The sequence below is a fragment of the Gilbertella persicaria genome, assembly GCF_025201335.1.
Source record: "Gilbertella persicaria strain CBS 190.32 chromosome Unknown B0P05scaffold_42, whole genome shotgun sequence".
NCBI lineage: Eukaryota > Fungi > Mucoromycota > Mucoromycetes > Mucorales > Choanephoraceae > Gilbertella > Gilbertella persicaria.
Genome location: NW_026252003.1, coordinates 8,391 through 34,301, shown reverse-complemented (window position 1 = coordinate 34,301; position 25,911 = coordinate 8,391). Strand labels below are relative to the sequence as shown.

Here is a 25,911-nt window from a genome sequence, read left to right as displayed (position 1 = left end):
TTCTTATAAAAAGCGTGCAAGTTCACTTGAGCCAATGTTGAGTTCAGGGGATTGAGAATTCAAGTGTCGAATCAGTTCAATCAAATGAGCGCGAGTGGCTTCTTTAAGCTGCTCTTGATCAGAAAGCACTTGTGTAAAGATATGAAGGAATTGAGATAAATGGCTAAAGACAAAGGAGTTATGAGCCTGGAAGAGTTGGAAGAGACAATCAAACACGGGTTGATTTTCTTCAAAATCAGCCTTTAAGGGTAAAGCATTGGTAAATGTAGGCAAAACTTGATCTAAGGGAACAGCATCAGGATGGGCTAAAATCAATCGAGCCACAGCACCAGCTGCATTGTCTACTGTGTTGGGAAAGGTTTGGTTACTAAATAAGGGAGACAAGGCAGTCAAAAGGACAGGATAATGAGGACTCAAGTCCATTTGTGTATACATGGTCAAACAACCCAAGGCAAAAGCAGCATTACTACGGACCAGTTCATCTTCATCAGAGCATGCTTTCACAAACACTTGGGTTAAGCGCTCTGTATGAGGTGTGATGGCTTCCTTGATGCCTACAATGCATTCACCTAAACAACCAATGGCCATGGAACGTTCAGCTTGTGTCTTGGTAGGTTTGTAGTATTTGATGATCAAGGGCAAATAGACTTCAAAGTATTTGTGGAAACTAGGACCTACTACTTCACATAAAGCAGCCACTAAATCACCAGCAGAAGTAATCAAGAGAGATTCAGACTCAATCTCGTCTTCTTCTTCTTCATAGTCGCCATCATCAAAGGCCATTTGACAAACAGACTTCTTTTGGAAGATTTCCAGCAAGTTCTGTGCTATGTCTTCAAGTACATCTGAAATCAAGACAGGACCCATTAAGCGAAGTGCACTGACAAATTCTTGACAGGTTTGTGTAACAGTAGAACGGTCATCTTCTTCTTTCCATAGCTCTAAGGTCATTGGGATCACTGTATTGATTAAACGCTGAACATTTTCATGGACGGCATAAGTAGCAGGGATACCCACAGTCCAGGGACCAGGATTAGACATGGTATAGAATGTCTTGAGGAAAATAAACAAGCTTTGAGTTGCTGATTTACGCACACCATCGTACAAATGGCTGGTGAGTTTCTGAAGTTCTAAAAGAGCAGCTTCGACATACGGCAAGAAATGAGACTTGGTGTTGGCAAACAATTCACCCAAGGCATCCACAGCAAACTCCTTTTCGTCAGCAATGGCCGAGTTGAAGTTGAAGTTTTCAAAGTCTTCTTCCAAATCATCGTCCATGCCACCTGTGGTCAAATCCACTTCTTCGTCTAACACATTTTCGTTCTTTTCTTCTGCCTTGCAAGAGTTCAAGATCTCAGGTACAATGGTAGGCAAATAAGGTGCGAATTCTTCACCAAACACACGAGCAAAGTTAGAAAACAGAGCATAAGAGCATTCACGCAAACGAGGAGAGTCCAGGTAGAGTTGTTCGACAGCCAAGCTCATCAGGTTTTGCACATAAGGTCTAAAGACATCAGCACCTACGGCTTCGGCCATGGAGCCAGCCGTGTCTGTAGCCACACCGCGCAACAATTGGTCATCAGTAGATTCCTTGAGTGACATGAATTGAACGATACGAGGCAAGACTTCGCCAAAATAAGGTTGGAAAGCATCTCTAGCAGCATGAGCAGCACTGCCAATAGCAGCAATCACAGTGGCTTTTGTCTCTGTTTCATGAGCATGGTCCAACAAGAACAAGAGTTTTTCCATCAACATTTGCAAGTATTGAATAATGTCAGCACCGAGACCTTCGAGGATGGCATCTAAGGCATTACAGGCATGTTTAGTGACTTTAGAATTGTTGTCGTTCATCAAGTTAAAGACGAGAGGCAAGAGCACCTGATGGTGCTCAGAAATATCAGAAGGCATTTCTTCAGCAAGACAACCAAGCGCCATACAAGCAGCACGACGTACCACAATCTCAGGATCCTGAAGACCAGTACAGACCAAGGGCAACAACTCATTTAACTTGTTGGCAATAATGTCTGTACAACCCTCAACAGTGACAGCAAAGGCCATCATGGATGCCTTACGATAATTGGCTTGAGGATGCTGAATATAGTTGAGTACAAAGGGCATCACAATAGGGAATACTTGCTGAGGTGGGATATTGGTGGCCAAGGCATTCAAGACCTTATAAGCAAGTCGAGAAGCAGAGTCTTCATCGGCATCTTCAGGATCTTCTTCTGTACCAATAGGCATCAAACGCTCCACCATGGGGCCAATCAACTTTAGATGTCTGATCTTGTTTTGTTTATAGACAGCAGCCCACATTAAGAATGAAAGAGCAAATACACGCAATGTGTCGTCTAGTTCAGCATTGCCACCAATGGTTAAGAAGAAATCAATCAATTGAGCCAAATGCTCGTTCAACAGAGGTGCATCCAACATCAACAAAGTATCGAAAACTTCAAAGATTTGAGCAGCATTCTCTTCATCACCATCCTTTACGCATTGTTCCAAGACACTGACCATATGAGGAATCATGGCTCTGAACATTTTCTAACAAGTATGAATAAAGAAAAGCTCTGCTTAAGCAGTACTTACAATCGTAGACTTGTCTTCACTATCTACAAATTCAGAGAGTTTACCAAGAACCAAGACAGTCGTAATCCTGACTGATTTACTTTCGGGATCCACAATCAGCTTGTTAAACAACTCAAACAATGAGACCGTATTGTTCATGAAGAAATCGGCAATCACTTCAAACAAAGTATATAAGCAATAAATACCGATTTCTCGGTGAGAAGCTGTAGGACTAGCACAGGATTCATGCAAGAAGTTGAGAAGTGTAGGCCATTTTTCATCAGGCATATCAATACTGGCAACAGAAGAAATCACACGAGCCACAGCATGACGTACTTGATCGCTGTAAAGATAGATCAGCAAACACATTCAGGTTATTCTGTACTTTACTTTTGTTCGTTCAAGGCAATAGTCAAGAGCTGAGTACGCAAATTGACCTTGACAGTTTCTTGGATTTGAGACCACCACTTAGAAATACGCTTTCTTAACTCGACCGCAGCTAATTGGCGTACTTGGAAATGGGGTGAACGAGCAATAATCTCGATAAGTGCAGGTACACAATCAGAAGAAGCATAGTATTGTGTATTGAGAGCAGAAGTGGCCTACGACAATGTCAAACACAGTTCAATTTTTTTTATATGCTTACAGTTCTGATAGTTTCAGAATCTTGAGCTTGTGCCAACTTGGTTAAGAGATCATCAAGACCTGCGAGAAATTGCTATGCAGAGAGTAAGTCATGCCTGTACACGGTATGCTTCTTGTTTACCTCCATTATGATAAACTTCTGAAAAAAAAAAAAGTTTACTAAAGTTTTTTTTTTTTTTTTTTTGCAGCCACGCTTTTTAAAACTCAGGTACTATTCTCCATCATGGATGATAAATGCTCTAATCAACAATCATGCATCTATCAGAACACTGTCAAAAAAGCTTTTCACTCTATTTATTGTCCCATATATGTTCTATATTTCAGTAACAGAATGGCAAGCCAATTCATTACTTCCGAGTACGTTCATACCATTACACCTTCCTACCCTAATGTCTTTTGTCAAGAAAAGCTTTGTGACTAAAGAAGATCTCGGAAAACGAATATAAAAGAAGTCTTTAAAGTACTTCGAATGGAGCGAGAAGGAGAACTGTAGCCTTTCAGACAGCTTTTTTCCTGATGAAATCCCTCCCCCTGCTCAGGCATTGCGTCTATTTCAAAAACAGTGTAATTATGCGATCATGCAAAAGACTGTTGCTGACTCAATTGATACTCAAAATGCTTCTTTAGTGGTATCTATTGTTGTCCACTTGCAAGTATTTTAAGCTTGACTATTGTAATATTTAAGAAGTGATAATCCAGATCTAAAGTAATCTTTGATTAAACGATAGACTAAATATGATAATAATCTAAATTAATTCAGTAAAGAGTGTATGTGTAAAGATGATATATAGAAATAATGATATGTCATCAAGACAGTCTTTATCATTTGATCTTACAGTACCGAGTCAAATCGTAATGACATTTGACAGCTATATTTTCTTTCTTTCTTTTTCATCAGTATTATCGCCTTTTTAGCCTTTTCACTTGATTTTCTATAGCAAAAGGTAATGCCGTAAAGAGATACATCTACGTTGAATAAGATTAACTCTGTAAGTATAGAATGTGTGGCTCAAAGAAGAAAAAACAAAAAAGCTTCTTTATGGAAGATAAACAAACACCGGTACCTATATGTCTGAATAAGCGAAAGTTCAATAAGGAATTATCACAATCAGACTTTTCAAAAAGAGCCAAGTGTGGACATAACATTGATCCCGCCTATTTGCATCCTTTGGCAAGTCAATGCATAACTAAATCTCTATTAAAATTTTGAAAAGGATAAAGAACAGCAAAAAACTTGACATTGACCTTCTGAAAGTCAAACATGAATATAAGACCTCTTAGACCTGCATCTTTTGTTTCAAACACCTAGAGCGCCCTTATTTTGTGGAAGTAAAGAATGGGAAGATTATCAAAAAATCAACAAAAGATAGCTTGATGTGTGTCAATCCTGAATGTGTTTCTGTAAAGCATGACCGGTCTACCAAATGTCTGGATATTCTCTCATCTTTTGCAATAGGTCTATCTGAACTGACCCTGTGTCTCCTCGGAGTACCTATCCCCCACTTCTCCCAAAATCAAATCAGTCAATACGGAACTGAAGAACTCAAAACTCAAACATCTATCTTTGTGCAAGAAGAGGAAAACAGCCAATTGCGATGCAATTAAGGAACAATTATATAAGATCTCTTTGTTAGAATCTCATCCAATCTCTCATTTTGTGAATCATTTTTTCTGTTGCATTTATCGTTATTCTTTCTCGAGCCGGAGCAAATTTATGGTTGATCTCATCCTATGGTTACCAATGACCAATCAAGAACGTAGTCGTCTCATCCGATGGCACTGAAATCTTTTAGAATTGTGGATTTCAATAATAATTTATATAGTTCAAAAAAAGATAATGTATAAGTCTAGTACTTTTTTTTTTGTAGTTTCTATATTAACTGACTCTTGTTAATTCAAAAAGGAGAGGACAGGAAAAGAAAAGAAAAAAAATATAAAGTAATAATTTGAATGGGTTTTTAAATTGGAGAAAGCAATATAACTATTCAAATGTATATAAATCAGTCGAGGTCTACGGGTTCTGAACTTATTTCAGCGCCTTGGTTGGTTGCCCCATGGCCACCCCTCTCCCTATCCTTTACATCCAAATCAAGCCTCTAATAGAACCCATGCTATCGACTGTTTTCAAATGCGCAACAAACTATGAAACCCCCCTTTCTTCCTTTTAAACAAGCTCCTAACTAAGAAACCTCACTCCTCGTCTCATTCTTCTTGTTGGCATATTCGATGGCCAGCCATATGTACAATCCTACACGGCATGGATTACCTAGCCCATTCGACTGTTCCTCCGCCTCCGCAAGATCCTGGTTCATTGTTGCTCAACTGGCTATTTCTTCCTTCTACTTCCCCATGATTATTTTGTTCTCTTCCTTTCCACTTTTACTTTTTTTATCTTTTGTCCTAAAGGGTTTTTAGTTTTTTTTTTGCCTTTTTTTTTTTCAACTGGCTAGAGCAATTCAGCTGGTAGATGAAAATCATTTTTTCTCGAGAAAAGAAACTAAAGTATAATTGCATGAGTTTGTTGAGGCTTTTAAGCTATTTCTCTTTTTATTAAATTTACATGTAACTTTAGATATATATAATAACAACATTTATGATATATGTGCTTTTTTACTAGGTGATCCAGGTTCTTTTATCTCACCATCTCCGTTTTCATTTCTTTCACGCTTGACACCTGTCTTGACATCAGACAAGTCCTCTTCTTCTTCTTCAGCAAACACAACAGGTGAATCCACTGTATCAGTCTTTTCAATCTCTTCCTCTGCTCCTTCTTCATGAACTTCAACAGGGACTTCTTTTTGAGTGGTATCTTCAGCTAATTCATCCACGACGTCTTCAGTTACTTCATTTTCAACCTCCATGGTCAATTCAGCCTCAACACTCTTGTTGGTCAAATCCTCAGGCTCAGCTAACTCAGGCTCTTCAGGGATAGGTGTGACTACCTTGTTTTCTTCTTCTTCTTGGTCTTGTGCCTTTTCTACTACAGATTTCTCTGGTACGGGAGTAGTAACAATGGCTTTTTCTGATACAGGAGAAGCAATCACGGTTTTTTCAGCTACAGGAGAGGCAACATTTTCTGTTACAGCAGGTGTCTTTTCTACAGGAGAAATAGTCTTCTCAGCAGAAGCAGCGGGTGTTGTGGGCTTTTCAGCAGAAATAACAGGTGTAACAGGTTTTTCTGCAGGCGTAGGCTTCTCTACAACAACATCAGGCACAGCAGGAGTGGGCTTTTCTACAACAGCAGGAGTAGCAGCTGGTTTACTTGCTGCAGACTTGTTGCTATCTTCAGAGCTAGCCTTCAAAGCATCCAATTCTTTCTGAAGACGATTGCATTTGTTTTGAGCCATGGAAGTCTGTGCCTTATATCGATTGATTTCAACAGTACTATCTGTCAATGATTTACGTGTGGTGGCCAATTCTGCTTCTAATTCAGTAATCTTTGCCTTAAGTACAGGAGTTTCTGAACTATCAGATGCCTTGAGTGTTTCGAGTTCCTTGGTAACTCTGTTCTTTTCGATTTGAACATGACGTGCCTTTTGTAACAAACTAGTGTATTTCTTTTCGAAATTAGCACTTTCTGCTTTGGCAGTGGTCAATTCAGCTTCCAATGCAGCCTTGGCTTCTTCAGCTGCCTTCTTTTGTTCTTCTAAAGCTTCTTTTTCCTTTTGAAGTTTTTCTACATCAACGTCTTGGTTATTGCCAGCATCAGATTCTGCGGCCTTCTTTTCGGCTTCAGCAAGCTTCTCCTTGAGTTCATTAATCGACTTTTCATTAGCTTCGTATCTTCGCTTAAAGTCCATGGCAATACGACCTCTTTCATTAGCCTTTTGAGCAATACTGGCTCTTTCTGTCTCCTTAGTCTTGATCGTCTCTTGTAGGCCTTCAATGGTGGACTCAAGTTGAGTCTTTTGAACTGTGAGTTTCTCTAACTCAGACTTGGTGGATGCTAATTCTGTACGAGTCTTTTGATGTTCTGCTTTGGTAGTTTCTAACTCTGCCTTGATATTCTCGGTTTCTGCAGGATCTGATTTGTTATATTTCTCCAAAAGCTTAGCAGAACGAGCACTCCAGTCTTTTTCACTCTTAGTTAACACTTCAAGATTTTGTCTTGTTTGTTCAAGCTGAGATTCCAAAATGCTAACCTTGACTATAATACGGTTAATCACCAATGCATAAAACAAGTTACTTACGCTTAAGAGGGCCTACTTCAGCTTCCAATTTGGATTTTTCAAGTAATGCAGCTTCTTTAGATTCCCGAATACTATTGTTCTCTACCATCAATTGTTGATTTTGTGTCTTGAAAGCATCGCGTTCCATCTGAATAGCAGAAGAAGCACCAAACTCCTTTTCGGAAAGAGTCTTGTTTTCTTGCCGTAATCGCGCAAGATCCGCTTGTAGGATAATGACTTGAGACTTGATGGACTCCATTTCGCTTTCAGCACGTCTGACCTTGAGTCGTTCATGTTGATAATTGTTTTCACTAGCATCCTTTTCGATACGAAGAGTGGCATTTGCTTCACGCAATTGTTGAATAATATCGTTGGCTGTTCTGTTAAATTCAGCACGCTCAGAACCACTTTCTTTATCATGAGCTGCAGACCATTGAGCATGTTTGGCAACTAATTCAGATACAGATTCGCTTAATTGCTCACGCATCTTTTCAACATCGGTCAACTTCTTCTTCCATTGTTCTTCAGAGACATTGCGTTCATGTATTTCACGCTCAAGTTCAGCACGAAGTGATGTTTCAGTACTAGAAGCAGCAGCGATGGTTGCCTTGTATTGAGAAATTTCAAAGGTAAGATTAGAGACATCAGCACGTAAACCGTTAATGGTCTGTCTCTGTTCTTCTGCAATCTTGGTTTCAGCAACAAGTTTGGCTTCGATTTGAGTATGAGCTGTTGTCTTTTCTTCTACTGTGGCTTCTAAACTCTGGATTTTTTCTCGTTGCTCTGTAGTTGTGGTCTCTAAAGCACCAAGCTTTTCTTCCAAAGCTTGTTTTTGGCTTGTTAGTTCTTCTTGAGCAGCCTTATTCTTTTCACTTAAGGCCTTGTATTCAGCAATAGCCATTTGTGCCTCGTTTTGAATGTTGGCAACAGTGGCTGTTCTATCTTCCAAGTCTTTGAGCAATTTATCAATGGTGGTTTGACATTGAGAAACAAAGTCTTTGTGCTTCTGCTCAAGTTCTTCTGTCTGTGTCTTGCGTTCCTCAATGATGACATGGTAGTTTTCAATATCTGCTTCTAAAGCACGAATACGATCTTGTGCTTCTACCAAAAGATGAGCATTCATGCTATTGCCTGTCTCAGTTGTGCCCTCTGTGTTGCTAGAGACTGTCTTGAGTTTCTCTTCAGCAGCCACCAACTTGGTCTGAGCAATGATTCTTTCTTGATTGACATCAGATACTTGTTGTTCAAGCTCAGTAATCTTTTGCTTAAGTAAACGAATTTCAACAGCCGCTTCTTTGTATTTGTCTTGAATCTCGGTTTGGTCCATGGTCTTGTAGCTTTCTAATTGCTTTTCAGCGAAGCTCAAGGCATCACGGGTGTGTTGTAGCTCACGCGTCAGCTTTTCTACTGTTTCAACAGACTGCTCTGCCTTTTCTTGGCCAAAGGTCATGAAATGATCCATGCGAGACTTGATGACTTCAAGCAAAGAAGTCAATTGAGCCTTTTCAGCTGCTTCTTTGGAGATGTTTTCCTTGACTTCTTTATACGCACTGGTGGTTGATTCAACGCGTGTGTTCAAGATAGTGTTCTCATGGCGAAGATGTTCAATTCGAGTCTTGTAGTCTTCCAGCTCAAGTCGAATCTGAGAAAGTTCATGGTCTCTAGCAGCAATGCGTTCATTCAATGTGCTGTTTTGACGACGTGTTGATTTGAGTTCTTCATTTAATTCTTGCGTGGCTGTGTTGAGTCGCTCAATCTTTTGCTCCAAATAACGTTTTTGAGAAGACACTTCAGATAACGATAAACGAGCGTCTCTATCTGAGTTACGACAAGTCTCAAGCTCCTGTTTTAACTTGTTGACTTCGGCTACAGTTTCCTTGCGGTACTGTTCTAGAGTGATATCCATCTCTTGACGTTGAAGAGCTTGGGTTTCTTGAATTTGAGCAAACTTGGCATTAGCATCCTCACTACCGTCACCAAACTGACTGATAATCTTTTGATAATTGTCACATTCTGTGTTCTTCTTTTCCAGCTTGGATTGTAATTCTTTGTTCTTTTGTTCCAATTCAATCAAGGCTCCCTTAGCTTCATCAACAGCAGCTTGATAGAAACCAATATCGCTCTTTTGAATAATTTCAGATTTACCGGCTTCATCTGATAACTTTTGAACTTGGTCATTCAATGCCTTGACTTGAATCACCAGTTCTTTGTTACGGTCTTGAAGTTCTGCTACATTTGTGTACACAAGTTGATGATGAGGAAGGTTGGGTGTGATTTCCACACCGCCAAGCAAGGTATGTGTGCTCTTGAGATTGGCAGGAATAGGCTGACTACGTCGTTCAATATCACTTAAAAGATATTGAAGTTGGTATGTGGTATCATTTAAAGAGGCTGTCAAATTGTCCTTTTCCTTTTTCAAGTCGTCCATGGTGTATGTAAGTTCTTTGTTGGAGGCTTCTGTTTGCTTTCTTTGTGTTTTTTCTTGTTGAATCTGTTGTTCCAATTCAAGGTTGGTTCGTTTAGCTGCATCCAATTCTTTATAGACTCTATCAAACAGTTTTGTGTTCTCATTCAACTTGCGAGTAAGGCTTTCGATACAGTCAGATTCATGTGCGTTTCTTTCAATGCATTGCTTGTATTTAGCACGAAGGTTGAAATAGTCTTGAAAGATGTCCTCGGGATGTTTGCTGATCTGTTGATATTCTTGAATTAGTTTCAAAAGGTCGCTTGGTGGTTTATGACTATCTTCGTTTTTGTCATCATGAACCCCTGTGATCTGGTTGAAATGGACTTTTCGAAGTTCCCTTTCTTCAGACAGTTGCTCTTCAAGTTCTTTATTAACTGTCTGCAATTTTTCTTTCTCGCCAGCGATCAAAGTAACTTTACTTTCAAATGCAGAGATCTTTTTATGCGTATCAAGAACATGTTCTTCATGAATTCTTTGAAGTTCCTTGTATGCATGGCTGGTACTGCCCAAGCTTAATTCAAGTTGGTCATGAGTCATTTTGAGTTCATTTAACTTGTCTTCTGCTTGAATAACACGGTCTCTTGCATGGTTGAGCTCAGCACGTAATTGGTCTACTGTATCAGCATATTTATCTTTTTCTGCTTTTAGATCGTCTATTTTTTCAAGCAGTCGATTGCGTTCAGATCGCTATGATAGAATAAGGTCAATCTATAGTTTCTCTATCTTCTATATATATATATATACATACTGCATCTTCTCTGAGGTTATCACATTCTTTTTGAAGCACTCGAATTTGATTGTTTAATGAGTCAATACGAGCATTTGTTACGGATAACTGATATTCAGCGCTTTGTTTGGCAGTCTAAACAACTCAGTATACGCGTTATTTCTACACGAATTTACCTTGAGTTCATTGATTTGAATAGTGGCCCTTTCAATCTCAAGTGATTTTGTGATATCTCTTTGACGAAGAGTATTTAATTCTTCTTGTGCTTGACGGAGAGCATCTAGAGCAAGGACTGTCAGTCTACGCGTACATTTATATATCGGCTGTTACCTCTCTTTGCATTCAATGTTTCAAGTGTAGAATTCATATACTCTCTCGTTCTTTTCTCGCTGTCTGTAAGTCCAACTAGTTTTTGTTCAGCTTCCTTTTTTTCACTTTCAGAGGTCAACTTGGCTGACTGAAGCTTTTCTTTCTCTAGCCTTGTGTTCTCCAGTTCATTTTCTGTATTATGCATGAGTTGTCTGTTTTATCAAGGTATATAAACATACGTAAACTAATATTTCTTTCAGAGAGTTCTTTTATAGTAGCTTGAAGTTGGTGGTTTTTTTCTTGTAAATCATTTTCGGTCAAGGCTAAACAAAAAAAAAATAAGTGTAAAGCAGCAAAGAAATGAGGTTTTATTTACTTTGTCTTAAGCGAGCAGCTTCATCTTGAGATGCTGCCATCTTATCAAGTTTGACGCGAGAAACTAAGAAAGAAAAAGGAAAAAGGGAAAAAATATGAGAAGGAAAGGAGCTTTTTTTTTCTTGTTTGCAGTGCGTGACGATTGATTTCCGGTAGTGTTTATGATAAAATCACTATGATATATGGTCTAAATTATACACTTTATTGAAATAAAATATTAAGTACTAGAAATTAAGCAGAGTAAGGGATACATGAATAATATTCATATTATTACTTACATTAAATTTTAAGAAATAGCAGAGAATACAGATATGGACTAGTGTATGCAAAATATTTACATGAATATGAGGAAGTAGTTGAATATTCCTCAAATGCAACACAATATGGCCAACCAATACCAAGCTGTCACTGATATCACCAAGTACTGATTTCTTTCTGTTTATGTTATCTCAAAATAAGCATCTCGACAAATCATCCACAAAGAACTGAGTGCGTTCAAGTATCATTTTGGCATATTAAAGGGCTCTTGGGTCATGATACCTTTGATGTTGAGTTCGAATGACAAAAGAACTTGGCTAGCTCTTATTCCGGGCTATAGTATAAAGTTGGCGTATATTTCGGTGTTCTTGTTATGCGTGCAAATTGAAATGCAGCTCAAAAGACATGTTTGTTAAAGAAGCACAAAGAACACATACCAGTTCGTAGCATGACAGTAATAAATACTTGTTTCTCGTTTTTGACTATTATACAATCCACCAAGAGCTACTAGATAAGTAAAAGCATGTTGATATATTCTCTTTTTTATTCTTTATCAATCTCTTTAAGCTACATTGCTTGTCTTCTTTTGAGGATTATTGGAAGTAAGATTGAGATGAATTGTATAGAATCACAATGTCCAAGCATGTGCATTAAGGGACAACCAACTCTCATAAGATGTTCTATACTTGCTCAAAAATAATGCAGATTGTGGTCTGTCAAATCTCAATTGAATCAGAGAAACGCAGAGAAATTTTTTGACTGCTCTTTAGACAGGACTGCCTTCGGACCATTAAATCATTTTGTCTATAAATACAGCCTCTCCCTTGCATTCTCAAATTTTTTCTTTAGCTTGCAATTTTCTGAAAATTGAACGTTACCACTACAGGGCGTAGGAAGTGGCTCGTATGTTGCAAAAGTACTTATGGTATTAGTAGTGACAGGGATGGGTCATTTCATAATTATCTGCGTATATCCTTAGGCTAACTCAAGCTAGAACAGGTGATTGTCTGTACTATGGGCCAAGGCTATTCAATCCTTGAGTGAACATTTCGGTGGGATCTCGGTGCGAGTAGCTTTGGCTTTCAGACTTTCTGGATGACATATTCCTGAGCCTAAGGTAGACACTATGTGTCCATTACCGGCGGCAAAACCATGTCACTGCCATTTTTTGTAAATTTGCTTTAAAGAAAATGAAAAATACATCATTGTGGCTTATCAGCGAAAACTTTTTAATGGTCATTATAAATTACTTCGTCTGCCCAAAAGTTCTCTAACTCTTGGCCAATACACTCCCCCTTGTACAGAATGCTGCCATTCTCACATTCAATTCAGTATTGAAATAACTGACGCTTGTGGAGAAAGCATGTGTTTCATGGAAGAGCAAGATGGTTATGTTTGAGATGAATGGCGTAGGCAGTGTACCTTCCAAAAAAAAAAAAAGGACTGAGTTTGAATTAATATGCTCATGATAAAAGCTAAAATCAAAAAAAAATTGTAATTTTAGAGAAACGATGGACTAAAACTACCCAAAAACGAGGAGTCGTCAAAAAAGTCTACTAACAAAGTTAATAGATATAGACGTGGCGCATCGAACAGTGTAAAGAATGCCATATGTTTGCTACTAAAATATTGAGCAATCATTCAAAGACATGCTTTCTGTTTTGAGCTATAGCGCATACTTTTCATAGTATTTTTGCAAATCTAACAATTTGAGTGTGTTTTATAGACCTTAAGAAACATTTCGTACTAAGACATGATATGTCTACAATGTCTCTATCCTTCACAAATCGCAAAATAGTGAAAAATCAAGATTTCGTAAGGGTATCATAAGCGCAAAACAATGGCTTTTTGACTTTTTCAAAACTTGTTGTTTTCTTGCATGAAAATGTTCTTCGATCTATGCTCAAACATAAGAAACTCAAAAGAAGGGAAACACTCGCACCTGCAGCGGACTACCAATCTGTCGCTGGTGCTATCATGCTTGTCAGACTCATTCAAAAAATGATTTGTAAGGCAAGCTAGTTTATAAATTACAGTCCTATAATAAGCGTGACGCTCGGAAAAGATACCCATTAAGGATTAAAAGCATGTCAAATATACATAGTACGCATGACTGACTTTGCTGGTTGATTGATTATTTTATACTGCATTATGATATTTATTTTAATCCATGACGATACCTGATAACTACAGAATGAAGAGCCTAGGCGCATATAACATTATAAATAGCAGTTTATAAACTTTATAACTCGGATAATCTGTACCAATAAGCAATTTTATTGTTAACTACAGGACTGTTCATGCTGGTACAATATCTTCATTTAAAGGTCCTTCTGTATCTCCGTCATAACCAGAAGATGGCGTAGGTAGATCATCATTTTTAGTCGTGCTCGTTAACCGTGTTGAATGTGCCATTCTTAAAGAAGTCTTTAATTTTGTATTGGTCGCATTACTATCTGTACTGCTATTGCCACTACTCATTCTTCTTCGATGTACTTTATTCAATGCTTTGATATCTATTGATTTTTTTCTCGTTTCTTCTGTTTCTTCCGTTTCTTCTTCTGAAGCCATAGAGGAAGCAGAGGCTTCCATACCAGACTCATAATCATCTATCAATGAATTATTTCGAAGTGAAGAAAAAGTAGTAATATGGCTTGACGAGTTAAGTGATTTCTCCATAATTCAGAAAGAAAAGAGATGAAGCAGAAAAAAAAACAAGCACTTATATTACATGAGGTCATCATGGTAACAGTCACTTTAGTAGTTAATGCATGAAACTTATGGGAAATCAAGGTAAAGGTATGTTTCCGGTGGATTTAGAAGGAATAACCGATAGTCTTTTACGTCCGTGCGTAGTTTTTCCTTTGTTATCTTTGAGCACGATCGTTTCAGGAACACCTAATTCAACAGCATGTTGAACAGCAAGGTTCAAACACTGAACAAAATGAGTACTATGCTTCATATATTTCTCCTACTTACAGTAGCTAATCTGAATTCAAAATCAAATCCAGAAAGAGTCAATGCATGTTCCCAAAGAGCTCTTGCCCTCTTAAATTCCTCGGTGATCCAAAGTACATTACCAGATTCCCTTTTTTATGCATTAGCTCTGTGCTTATACATATTTACACTTACCAATAAGCATAAGGAACAATCCAATTTGAGTGCTTAAATTTGTCTTTGTTGTCAATGATCCAATTCAAATGAACAATGCCTTCACTTGACCGATTCAATGCGTTCAAAACGGATGCCTTGATCAACAAGAGTGTACCGCGTTGATCATAATAATCAGGCATTGCACTTGTAGGTGCTAATTCAACCTTACGTATATCGTATTCCAATTTTTCGCGTTCATAAATCAAACCAAGTGTACGATCTACTAACTCAACACACTTATCTAACGCTTCAGCAGTCATACAAGGAAAAGCATTCCACAACAACAAAATCTCCAATGCAGGTAACGTGAATTCCAGATCTTGATAACCACTGATTTCAAAAAATGCAACTCGGTGAGCGACAAATTGTTCTGGCTGTGAATTACGTCGAGTGTCTATCAGTCGAGGAGCTTCTGCAAAGGCTAAAATGGCTTCTGTTCGATTGCCTACCATCTCCATACAGACACCATAAAAGTATTTTAGGAGCGCAGGTGTGTTGTAGACAGGGAACAAGGCAGTGGCCTTAGCAGCAGCAGTGGTCCAATCAAGTGCCATGGCAGCATTCAGCGCAATTTCAAATGTGGCCAAGTTGCCAATCGTTGTTTCTGCCCAAGTTCCCTGACTGACTTCAGATGTATAAACAAAGGATTGTGTCGAAATTGGCAGGTCGCGAGCCAAGCGAGAGACACGACCAGCAAAGTACAAAAAGAAAGCAGAATTGGGATATCTTTGCTGTGCGTCTAATAGACATTCCAAAGCAGGCTGAAGTAGTTCGCCCGAAAGTACTTGAGGGGCATACGATGTCAGAGTCACATAATAAGAGAGTAGCCTACAGGATTGAGTACGCCTAACTATCTTCATACAAACTGCTTACATGAGTGAAGAAAGTGGAGAACGTATTCTTTTGCCTTCTAAACATAGTTTTAGTAAAGCGAGTCCAAGATGCTTATCAGCAGTCCAGCCAAATGCTGATACGATCTTTAAAATCTTGGGAGGCAACGATGAAAGCAACAAATTAACAGACCCAATACTATCGTGAATTGATTAGTTATAGTCTACTTTCTTTCTCGCATTTACCCAAATTGAATACCAGAGACTGTATCTTGATCAATGTATTTCATGAAATGCTGTCCCATTAACTTGTAATCTTGCCATACAAGACTGTAGCTGTTATAAGCTACATAAATTGTGAATCATCTGTTTATAAACGTCTCTTTACCTCGACGAAGATTAAGTCCTGCTTTAAGGTAGCCTACATTTGTCTCCAGAGAAAGATACAGAATAGCCATTAATAAAGCACTTTCTGCTCGGACAACGTGCGCACGAAGGGCGCCATTTGCGTTGAATGTCTTTTTCTGCATTTCATACTTGTCTAAAGCACGAGTTTTAGTAGGAAGACGAGTGGTATTGGTGCCCATCAAATTTGTAAAATAATGAGAGACTGTATCGGCAATTGGTTTTTTGGCAAAGGCAACACCAACTTGTGCATCAGCAAAATTGTATGTTTCTGTTAATCGACTTAGTGCAGAATCAATATCTTTTGCATTATAAGACTTGTTTGATTGTTAATTTGATTGTCCCAACAAATCTATACCTTACCGTGATAGCTAAAGAAGCGATCAATAACCCCATTTTCTTATTTGCTTTACTTTTTTCTTTTTTTTTTTTTTTTTTACCTTTTACAAATGCCATGGAGCTAAGCCCAAGAGAATACAAAGGATCCCTTATCCAGGAGTTAGTTTCGAGTGTCTGTAGGACAAATACATTACTGTTTTGCTTTTTTTTCAAAGACTGCTTTTGCTTCTGCAAATTTGTTGTTAAAGAAAAAGTCTACACCTTTCATCATTTCAGTATCTGGACAAAGAATAAGTTTTATGCCGCCTCATTTTAATTTTTTTTACCATATTTTTCCTGTGCTCTAGGATTTAAATAGTTTGCTCTTACGGAACTTAGATCAACATTCAATGGACCAATATAGTTAGGATCTACAGGTTTTTCTTGTTTTTTTGCTGGTGTAGTAGTAGTGGTAGTAGTAGTAGTAGTAGTTTCGGTATTAACGTTGGTATTCGCTGTTTCATTCTTATTAGTAGTATTAGTAGTGGTAGCATTTTCATTGTTAGCATCGATTTGAACAGTCTCATTAATAGCAGTGGTCTCGACATCATTTCCAATCGCTGTACTCTCAGAATTGGCTTCTTTTTCAACAACAGCACTGTCGCTTGCTTCCTGTGTAGGATTTGTTTCTTGATCTTCCATATCAACTGCAAGTATAGAAGAAGGTGCAATACCTGGTGTAGGAAGTGTAATGAATTCTGCCGTATTTTGACCTGCAGGCACATCAATCTTGAGATCTGTTGGACGAGGTGAGCTGGGTTCACTTGCAGCTGTGATGTCTTGTTTAATTAAGCTGGATTCTAAATCCTTATCAATGATACCAGAGTCTTGTAAGGCATGTAACACTTTGGCCAAGTCGTTTGAAGTAGTATCGACCGCATCCGAGAATTCTTCTTCTTGCTCGACGGTCAAAGTAGCGGTCTGATCCAAATCTTGCTTTAGTGTACCTGATGACACGGGATCTTGGTTATTTTTGTCTTTTGTCATGATATATAATATAAAAATGGGAAAAAAAAAGAAATAGAGTATGCTGGGAAAGCAATAAAAAAAATCGAACCTTACGGACTTGGAAAATGGTCTTGAGCAAAAAAAAAAAAAAAAAAAAAAAAAAATAGATGGAAAAAGCCGGATTAAGAATTCATGCATTCTAGGTCTAAAGGATATTCGTAAGGACTCCTTGAGACTATCAGAGCAAAATAGAGAATGCTATTCTTTAACTCTATTTTGGGTGAACTCAGAGATATGAAAATAACCGAAGTTGAATTGTATAATATTAATCTTCTTTTTCGTTCGGTAATTACCAGCTATCAAAACAACCTAAAATTATTTTACTATATCGTCAGTTAAAGAACAATTCCAATTTTTCAATTCCTTCCGCACTCAAACAAACAGAATGAGCAAAAATAGGAGCAGCCCTGGTCACTTTGTTTCTGATAGGTACAAGTTTCTTGTTTTTGTCTTTCCATTTGTTCAAGCGTCACAAACTCTTGCTCCAATGCAACGAGATATTCTAATATGTGCTCAAATGCCGGTATTAAGTCTAAGCGACTACTCATCCCTTTCTTCAACCCGCTATGGCCACCTTCGGCTCTTTGGGTGCTTAAGCAATTGAATTCAGCAAACCTTTTCGTTCTATGTGCTGCCCACTTTTCTGCAATAGGCGTCTAATTTTCTTGCATATAATTGTATGCTTTTTTGACATCAGAAACAAGTTCATCGTCTTCAGATTGGATTTCGTGAAAATCAGACACGATTTCCGGGTTATAAGCCAGTTGATAGTATATCAAAATGTGCTCTTCAGACTGATCTTTAGCATTCTTATGTACCATCTTTTCTACAAGACTCAAACATTTATGTCTGATCTTTTTGTTTTTGAAGTACTCCTTCTTGGTGAGCTCTTTTCTGAAATTGTTCATCATGTGCCATATAAATAAGCTTACTGATTCAGGAAAGACAATATTGATTGCTTCTATCAATACAAAGCACTTATCAGTAATAAATAATGGTTTTAAATCAGTCAAAGGTAACATCGCATTCTTTAACTGTTCGAGAAACCATTCATAGGTTGTCTTCTTTTCATTGCAAATGTCACAGGAAAAGTCTTTAGCTATTCAGCGCCCAAGTTGTGTACACCATAAACGCATACAAAAGACATAGCAGGATTATTCGTCTTTCAGGTGGCGTCAATTACAAGAACTTGACCCAGCTTTTTAGTATTTTGAATCATTTTTTGATGGGCAAAAAAAAATCTTGAAGTTGATGGGAGAGCCGTCATTAGTATTGAATAGTTGATACTTAACAAGATATTCAGCATCAGTCATTCTATCGATTAAAACCTTAGCTTTTTCAATCTTGCCGTTAGAAACAGTACTGCCTTTTATTTCAATAGCATATCTGCCAAAGTCTTAATATTTCAAGATAGAAACGCCATCCAACTCGCTTTTATTCAAAAATATTTGTACCATTGTTGGCCATTTTTGCAATTGTGGCGATATCGGAAGCAGCTGCGAATCTTCCTTTGCCTTCTGGAGTAATACGGCTATAAGTCTTAATACACAGACGACTATGCGTATGTTTATCAGCAGAAACAAGTGTGTTGATGAACCAATCTTTCTCTTTGCTTCTGTAAGTAATTGTGACAGGCGCTTTTAAAGGTGCTTTTTTGTCTCTTGACTTCCAAGTTGGGGGTTCCCTTGTTGGGACAATTACTATATTTGCAAGTTAGGAATAGTCGAATATGCTCTTCAAATTTTGGCCAAATTAAGATCATATTTTGTTTAGCCCAGGAATAAGAATATTGGTAACTGATTCAATATCTCTAATCTTCATATTCTTTGTAATGGATAAGCGCACCTAACTATTTAATGATGCGGTGCTCTTATCAGATTATTTCAAGACATATGTGGCGCTGATTGTATTCCTCGAAGGCATGCTAATTGGTATCTGAAAATCCTCGTCTTTGGCTATAAAAAATTTTTTCTTTGTCAAGAGTTAAAAAAAAAAGGCAGGCTTAACCTGGAAAGGGTGATGGGCCAAGAAAATCGGTTTTTTTACCACAGATATTTTAAAAATGATACAGAAGGGGGGGGGGTGATATGTAATGATCTTTTTCAATAAAGTATAAATACACTGTTTTTTTTTTGTATGGTATTATTTATTCTAAAAAAAAGCATGTTTGTACAAGAAAGTATTCAAAAGGAAAAAGAGTCTATTTATCAATTAGTTTTTGTTAAACTAGTCGCTTCTGAATAGATTTGAAGCGCTCTCAAGATATGCATTGGATCTAATTCGATGGCTTCACCCAACTTTTCTAATACACCTGCAAAATTGCCCATTTTTTGTAAATACAATGTAGATGCCGCATTCTATTACACATAAGTACGGTAGGCTTTGTAAATAGCAACTTACCTCAATTCGAGTAATAAAATTCTCAATCAACATCAGAATTTCTTCGTCAGAAGCGACTTCTCTCATTCGTCTGTTAAATGCTTCTGAATAATTGGTATTGTTGATAATACCACTACTGCCATTATTTGAAGTCAAACCGACCAAGCCAGAAGGCATGCTCATTCGAGCATACAATTCGCGTTCTCCAGCACTCTTTTTAGCGACAGCACCTGTCGTAATCGACTCAAGACGAACAGCTATATTATTCAACGCAAGCACAAACGCTGGATCAATTTGTCGATTGATACGAGATATGGGCATTTTTGGTACTTCTTCTTCCGTCAACGTACTACAATAACTATCATTGCGTGTGGTGCGTGCATAACTATCATACTGCTGTTGTTGTTGTTGTTGTTGGTTAGGACTATGTTCAACCATAGAAGAAGGCATTGTCAACACATCTTCTTTGTCGAATTCCATACGGCCTGCTAATTGCTTAGGATACACAAGGCTGAGCATCTCAGGTGTTTCTAGACCCTTTAAACGCCTTTCGCCCATCTCGACCACATGAAATCCAAGTCGTTTGATCTGTTGAATATCTCGACTCAATGTGAAATTCTTCATCCCATCTGCACCTATCACAGCAGTTGCACTTGGATCGTCGTCACTAAACATACCAGGCATTTCTCTGAGAGCTGTAATCACGTCTGAAGATACACAGATCTGTCCACCATCAGCTGCATTACAGATACGACTCGCCTTATTGACCACAGGGCCAAAATAATCCATACGTTTCGTGATCGGATTACGTTCATAGACAGGTCTACCTAAATGGATACCCATACGAACAGACAGACCACGATAGATAACTTGCTTATCTTTTTGAATCTCGCGTCCTTCTTCTGTCTCGAGAATGCCTGCAGGCCAATCAGCTTCAAGCAACTGAAGTTGTACAGTAAAGCACCATAATAAAGCAGCAATTGTATCTTGAAAGCAAACCATAAAAGCATCACCTTCTGTCTTCACTTCATAGCCACCAATACTGCGAAGTGTACGACGCATGACAGCATCATGGATCTTGATGGCCGAACGCATATCTTCGGGCTGAGTGTCCCATAAAAGTGTTGAACTCTTAATATCTGTGAACACAAGTGCAACTTGATTGGTAGGTGGAGGTACTTCACGATCCAATCGAGCCAGTGTGGAATCACTGGGAGATTCATCCTTGATGCGTCGCTTATTCTTAGCCATGATACCTGGTGTGCCAATCGGCTCATCCATCAATGGATCCGTTACTGCGCGACTGGTGCCAATATTCATCCCACGTATATTACGGAAACGACGGTCTCGTTTATCAAACAAGTCTCCAACACCAATGACCATGACCATAATATTATCATCAGCGCCATAAGTCAAGGCAAAATCACGCAGTTTTTGTGCTGCAATCATCAAATCGTCTTTTTCTGTGCGTGCAATATCTACAGCTGTTTGATAGGAGACACAGTCCCAAAGACCTCGAGAAGCCATGATTACAAACTCGTCATTTTCAGATAGGTTGATGGTCGAAATAAAGGGGTTTGCATTGACCACAGGAATCAAATGATAATAACCAAAGCTACGCGACACAGCTAGTTCGTCATTCAACAAACCTGCGTTAGATACATAGCCACCAGCAGCACGAATACGCGATGCCTCGCTAGGATTTAAGGGAATATGTTTCTGCGTGATTTCAAATGCTTGTCCATGATTGCGGCACAAGACAGCTAATGCATCACCTACATTGGCCACATGCAATCGTGTACCTGAAATATAACACAATAAAGCAGAAGCACCCATCTCCTTATCATCTTCTGTGTCCATCGATCCAAACTCTTTTTCCAAGGCTAAGAATGTACGTCGTAAAGCAGACACAATAGTATCATCATTCTTGGTCTTTTCCAATTCGTTGGATAGATGATAAGTCAGGTTGTCATTCAAGAAACGCGTAAGACGACAACCTGTTTTGGCATGCTTTCGACCATCAAACAAACCAAACACACATTCGTTATCACGGTTTCTGAAGCGAGGCATGACTAAATCCCAAGTGGCTAAATGATCACTGGGACCTAACCAGTCAGCAACACCATAGGCCATATCGTTTACCTCAGAGGGAGAAGTTCGGACACGACGATCATGAAATTCTTCTGGTGTAGAGACACCTAAAATGGTCACATCCATCAAGCCAAGCATGCGTAATCGAACTAGGGCACTGAAATCAGACAGGTTTTTCTCTTTGGGATTTTGAACTTCGGGATGTGTGGTCTTGATTTCGAGTCGCTTATTGCCTGACAAGTTTAGATATTTCAACCCTAAATTCCAGTTCCTGATCGTTTGTGAGTATGTGTGCATATGTGTCATGTATATATGTATATGTATATGTATATATATATTACCAGTTCCAATCATAGGGCCAATTCGAAATATTGTATTTCAGGACATTGTTGCCTACGTCCAACACCAACAATTTACGTAATTTACCAATTTCAGCAGGCAATGTTTGAAGTTTGTTTCCATTCACAGCCAAGACACGCAAATAACTGAGTTTTTCAATATCATCAGCAGGCAAAGAAGCCAAATGATTACCAGAGAGATAAAGTTCATATAAATGCTGATGGCATAAACCTTCAGGTGGGATTTCATACAGGTCATTGAAACACAAGTTAAGTGTACGTAATTCAAGAAACAGAGATAAAGGCGACCAGACATCATCTGTAAATCGATTGTCGCCCAAGAATAGGTTACGCAAAGAGAGCGAGAGTGGAGGTGGATGGTTGCGTGGGCTAGCAAAGAAACTAGGGGGATTGAAATTAGGTGGAGGGTTGAATCCACTGGATAATAAACTAGGAGGGATATTGGTATCTTCTGTCTCTGTTGCTGGCGGTTGTGTTGGTGCTGGATTAGCAGAACCATTTACAGCTGTGGTTGTGTCATGTACATGTGTATAAGGTTCAGGGAAAGCTTCCAATAGGTTTGAGGAACAATTCAGGGTTTGCAATGACATGCAGAGCCATATTTCTTTAGGCAATGACTTCAAGTTATTCTTTTGCGCATCCAATACCTTAAGTTCTGTTAATTTGGAGATTTCAGGGGGTAAGAGTTCTAGGTTATTGCCTTGTACTGATAGCCTTAGTAACCTGATGAGGGAACCAATACTGCTCGGCAACACACTAAGCGTATTATTATCCAGAATCAAATGTTCAAGTGAGACAGCACTGGCAAACAGATCATCTGGCAGAGAGGATAGTTTACAATTGGCCAAATTAAGATCAGTCAGTAAGCAACGGTTGTTCTTGAGTGTACCATCCGGATGATACAAGTGAGAATGAGCAACGGTAAATTGGGTCAAATGGTTCTTGGACATTTTGAGCTGCCTCAAGTTGGTAAAGTCATAGCTGACAACACTGATAGCATTGTAGTCAATGGAAATGACTTCTAGTTTAGGCAGCATAGATAGTTCATCAAGATCTGTTATCTGATTCTGCCTTAAATCTAATTCTTGTAGTTTTTCTAGTTTTGAGAAACTGGATGGCAATCGTCCTGTCAATCGATTAGCAGTGGCAAATAAGCCTACAAGTTGCTTTAGTTGACAGATTTCGTCGGGGAAACTAGTGATCTTGTTAAAACTGATATCAAGGTAAGCGAGAGTAACAATATCACAAATCACAAGAGGGAATTTGGTAAACTGGTTGTTGGATATAAACAAAATGGTCAAGTTTTTGAATGTAGCAAATGAATCAGGCAGTCTTTCGAGTCGGTTGTTATATGCTCTGAGTGCACGTAATGTCTTGAGTTCGTCTAGACCAGCCGATGTTAAATCTTGGATATGATTTCCAGAGATATTCAGATGTTCAAGGTTGGGAATAGACCGAATCGATGTAGGCAATGTATAATAGTCATTGTTGGTAAGCCATAATTGTTTTAGATTTTTGCATGTTTGTAAGAAATCAGCAGGGATTTCTATCATAAGATTCTTGGATAGATCCAGTGTTCCTATACGAGTAGGATTTTTGTACAAAAAAGGGGGTATTCTAGACAGGTTTTTGCCTTGAAGGTCCACACGACGATAAGCAATAAAATCTTCTTCTTCTTGCATTGTTTGAGTTACATCAGGACCAAATACAAATCGAAATAGATAGGAATTATCTTCTCTGCCTACATCTTCAATCTTGTCTTCTTCTGTATAACCTATTTGTTCCAACAGTGTCTTTTGTATCTGAATAGGGCGTTCGTGGTTTTCAAGTTTACGTTCTATCAATTGTATCAAAAACCAACAGTCTATTTTATATCTATGCTTACCAAGATTGTGCATCACCAAACTAAGCTTATATTTAGCAAGGTTGTGCAAAAAGAACTTGCCCGCCAGTTTTTGGATCAAATCATGAGTCGTTGCATTCAAGGGGGCAATCAATGTACCAAATGTACCATCAGGACGAAATATTCGGATACAAAACTACACAGTATCAGACCAAAGCACACTTATAACTGATCGTCTGTTTACATTCTTACTAGGTACATTCCAACCTTCATTTTCTACAACTGGGAAATAGTCAGAAGGCTCTGCCTTTGAAGAAATTGAAGGTGTATGGAAATCCTCTGCGTATTCATCTGCTGGTTGTACTGCCCAACTGTCTGGAGGGGCCCAATGCTCTGAATCTGCACCTTGCTAATAGTATGTCGCTTTCTTTAATATTTTGACAAGAATAGTGACTTTTTTTTACCTGTGAAAGAGAGACTCTTGTTTGTTCGCTCCTTCTGTATTCTGGATTAATAATGCCTTCCATTGAATTGAAATCCTGATCTACTATGTATGCAATAAGAATTCCTATATGTATACTATTTGCTTACACTCAATGCTCTATTACAACTGCTTAGTCATAACATTCAAAATATGACGAACGCATTACCTTTTCATGGGGAAAATAAACACTTCCTTCGGATATCTCTCTATCTTTGCCTTTAGAATTACTACTTGAGCTGCCGGATTTTTTTCTTTCATTCAAACCCACTCTCAATGATTCGTCACCCAATGTATCGTATATACTGTTCTCATAATCTTTTGATTTCTTACGTGCTGTCAAGATGGAAGAAGAATCATTGGGTATGACATTGACTGTTGACGAATTAAAGGCTGGATTGGTGATGTCAGAACGACCTAAGATGATGAATAACGCCATTGCTCTATGATTTCCTTACTTTTTTTGCGCCCAAACCGAAATAAATGTCGCTTCTTGTCTTTTTGCATGGGTATCTGAAAAGGATGCACGGTTTCTATTTCATGTTGAGTTGGTCACATTACTTCATAATTCATGTTTACCATTTGCTATTGCCTCTGTTTGTCCCTGTGTGGGCTCATGCTTTGCTTGCTTATGTGTAGGCATAGTAACTTGAGAAGAGGAAGAAAGAGAAACGAAAAATGTGTGAAATTAAAGCGGAGGCATGAAAGTAGGCTTTATTATTTGTGTCATGCCATGACGTTTTTTTTATGTAGGGAGTTGACAGTGTCAAAGTAGTACAGATCAAGAATTATCATTGAAGGATAAAGACGCATTGACCAAGTTGACAGATGTTCGGGTAATTTGTTACTGAAAGATCTTGATACAATTGATTTAATTGAACTTTTTCTAAGCATGAAAAAAAAGCATAAAATAAAAAGCACTCTCAATTGATTATGCATTGAGGATTAAGCAAGTGTCTTTCTCAGTAGGAAGAGTATACTTACAGTCTATGATTAACAAGAGAGTAACCAGTAAAGCAGCATAAGTTGGAAGTGATGCTTCTTTTAGTTTACAGTGAATAAGATTAATTTGTATGGGAACACTTCAAGAAAAAAAAGTATACATTCATGCATAGACATAGAGTATTTAAACACACAGTAGTAGTAAGTGTTCTAGTAGGTTTTAATGCATGTTGACTCTCTCCCTCTTTATTCTGCAAGTAAATCATATCTTACACTTATTGGAATCACTTAGTCTTTCTCAAAAGATACACTTCTCAATAATTCGGCCCTTGTCTATATGGTTTATTGTAATACTTTGAAGACATTTCATTAAAACTCTTAACTTTATGTTTCTATTAATCCTATCCATGGCTAAAAAAAAATGACTTTTTAGCGTTGTCAAACTAATGATATCATTCAGTTCTTGGAACTAAAACAGCATGTTTAACCTTCAAGGCAGCCGTCTTAAAAGACTGATTTTCAAGCAA

General features: G+C 38.2%; 8 protein-coding genes across 8 annotated transcripts; 3 read left to right on the top strand and 5 right to left on the bottom strand.

The window, feature by feature from the left end:
- Positions 1-3: 3 nt before the first annotated feature.
- On the bottom strand, positions 4-3,337 carry B0P05DRAFT_574213 (armadillo-type protein; the record flags this gene model as incomplete). The annotated part of the gene is made up of 5 exons (XM_051581550.1): positions 4-2,541; positions 2,587-2,908; positions 2,956-3,167; positions 3,212-3,283; positions 3,332-3,337. 5 exons carry the CDS (start codon positions 3,335-3,337, stop codon positions 4-6), a joined length of 3,150 nt encoding a protein of 1,049 aa, XP_051431662.1.
- Positions 3,338-4,491: 1,154 nt separating this feature from the next.
- B0P05DRAFT_476707 (uncharacterized protein) lies at positions 4,492-4,815 on the top strand (the record flags this gene model as incomplete). The annotated part of the gene is made up of 1 exon (XM_051574924.1): positions 4,492-4,815. A coding segment is annotated over one exon (324 nt), but the record flags the coding sequence as incomplete, so codon positions are not given.
- A 109-nt stretch (positions 4,816-4,924) lies between these two features.
- B0P05DRAFT_476539 (uncharacterized protein) lies at positions 4,925-5,356 on the top strand (the record flags this gene model as incomplete). The annotated part of the gene is made up of 2 exons (XM_051574909.1): positions 4,925-4,973; positions 5,220-5,356. 2 exons carry the CDS (start codon positions 4,925-4,927, stop codon positions 5,354-5,356), a joined length of 186 nt encoding a protein of 61 aa, XP_051431660.1.
- Positions 5,357-5,368: 12 nt separating this feature from the next.
- B0P05DRAFT_476523 (uncharacterized protein) lies at positions 5,369-5,563 on the top strand (the record flags this gene model as incomplete). The annotated part of the gene is made up of 1 exon (XM_051574907.1): positions 5,369-5,563. A coding segment is annotated over one exon (195 nt), but the record flags the coding sequence as incomplete, so codon positions are not given.
- An 8,667-nt stretch (positions 5,564-14,230) lies between these two features.
- Positions 14,231-17,333, bottom strand: B0P05DRAFT_555130 (uncharacterized protein). Its single transcript, XM_051579756.1, has 11 exons — positions 16,956-17,333; positions 16,657-16,928; positions 16,569-16,615; positions 16,437-16,521; positions 16,351-16,390; positions 15,887-16,220; positions 15,745-15,844; positions 15,542-15,697; positions 14,648-15,496; positions 14,495-14,603; positions 14,231-14,450 (listed from the first exon to the last, which is right to left on the bottom strand). The coding sequence occupies exons 1-11, from the start codon at positions 17,004-17,006 to the stop codon at positions 14,304-14,306; spliced, it is 2,190 nt and encodes a 729-aa protein (XP_051431658.1). The 5' UTR covers positions 17,007-17,333; the 3' UTR covers positions 14,231-14,303.
- A 1,442-nt stretch (positions 17,334-18,775) lies between these two features.
- On the bottom strand, positions 18,776-19,265 carry B0P05DRAFT_555129 (uncharacterized protein). The gene has a single exon (XM_051579755.1). It carries the CDS (start codon positions 19,049-19,051, stop codon positions 18,860-18,862), a length of 192 nt encoding a protein of 63 aa, XP_051431657.1. The 5' UTR covers positions 19,052-19,265; the 3' UTR covers positions 18,776-18,859.
- A 162-nt stretch (positions 19,266-19,427) lies between these two features.
- Positions 19,428-25,116, bottom strand: B0P05DRAFT_555124 (uncharacterized protein). Its single transcript, XM_051579754.1, has 10 exons — positions 25,022-25,116; positions 24,901-24,975; positions 24,612-24,859; positions 24,553-24,562; positions 24,426-24,508; positions 24,206-24,370; positions 24,004-24,157; positions 22,101-23,955; positions 19,690-22,030; positions 19,428-19,646 (listed from the first exon to the last, which is right to left on the bottom strand). Exons 1-10 carry the CDS (start codon positions 25,083-25,085, stop codon positions 19,497-19,499), a joined length of 5,145 nt encoding a protein of 1,714 aa, XP_051431656.1. The 5' UTR covers positions 25,086-25,116; the 3' UTR covers positions 19,428-19,496.
- Positions 25,117-25,516, bottom strand: B0P05DRAFT_555123 (uncharacterized protein). The gene has a single exon (XM_051579753.1). It carries the CDS (start codon positions 25,379-25,381, stop codon positions 25,169-25,171), a length of 213 nt encoding a protein of 70 aa, XP_051431655.1. The 5' UTR covers positions 25,382-25,516; the 3' UTR covers positions 25,117-25,168.
- Positions 25,517-25,911: the final 395 nt, after the last annotated feature.

Coding starts and splice junctions, on each gene's coding strand:
- B0P05DRAFT_555129 (XM_051579755.1), bottom strand. CDS start 19,051: ATGATCTTAATTTGGCCAAAATTTGAAGAGCATATTCGACTATTCCTA.
- B0P05DRAFT_555124 (XM_051579754.1), bottom strand. CDS start 25,085: ATGCCTACACATAAGCAAGCAAAGCATGAGCCCACACAGGGACAAACA. Junction 24,371..24,425: donor CAAGAGTCTCTCTTTCACAG/GTAAAAAAAAGT, acceptor ACATACTATTAG/CAAGGTGCAGATTCAGAGCA. Junction 22,031..22,100: donor TGGCCCTATGATTGGAACTG/GTAATATATATA, acceptor ACAAACGATCAG/GAACTGGAATTTAGGGTTGA.
- B0P05DRAFT_555123 (XM_051579753.1), bottom strand. CDS start 25,381: ATGCATAATCAATTGAGAGTGCTTTTTATTTTATGCTTTTTTTTCATG.
- B0P05DRAFT_555130 (XM_051579756.1), bottom strand. CDS start 17,006: ATGTGCCTGCAGGTCAAAATACGGCAGAATTCATTACACTTCCTACAC. Junction 16,616..16,656: donor CAAAAAAACAAGAAAAACCT/GTAGATCCTAAC, acceptor TGTTGATCTAAG/TTCCGTAAGAGCAAACTATT. Junction 14,604..14,647: donor ATTGTTCCTTATGCTTATTG/GTAAGTGTAAAT, acceptor TGCATAAAAAAG/GGAATCTGGTAATGTACTTT.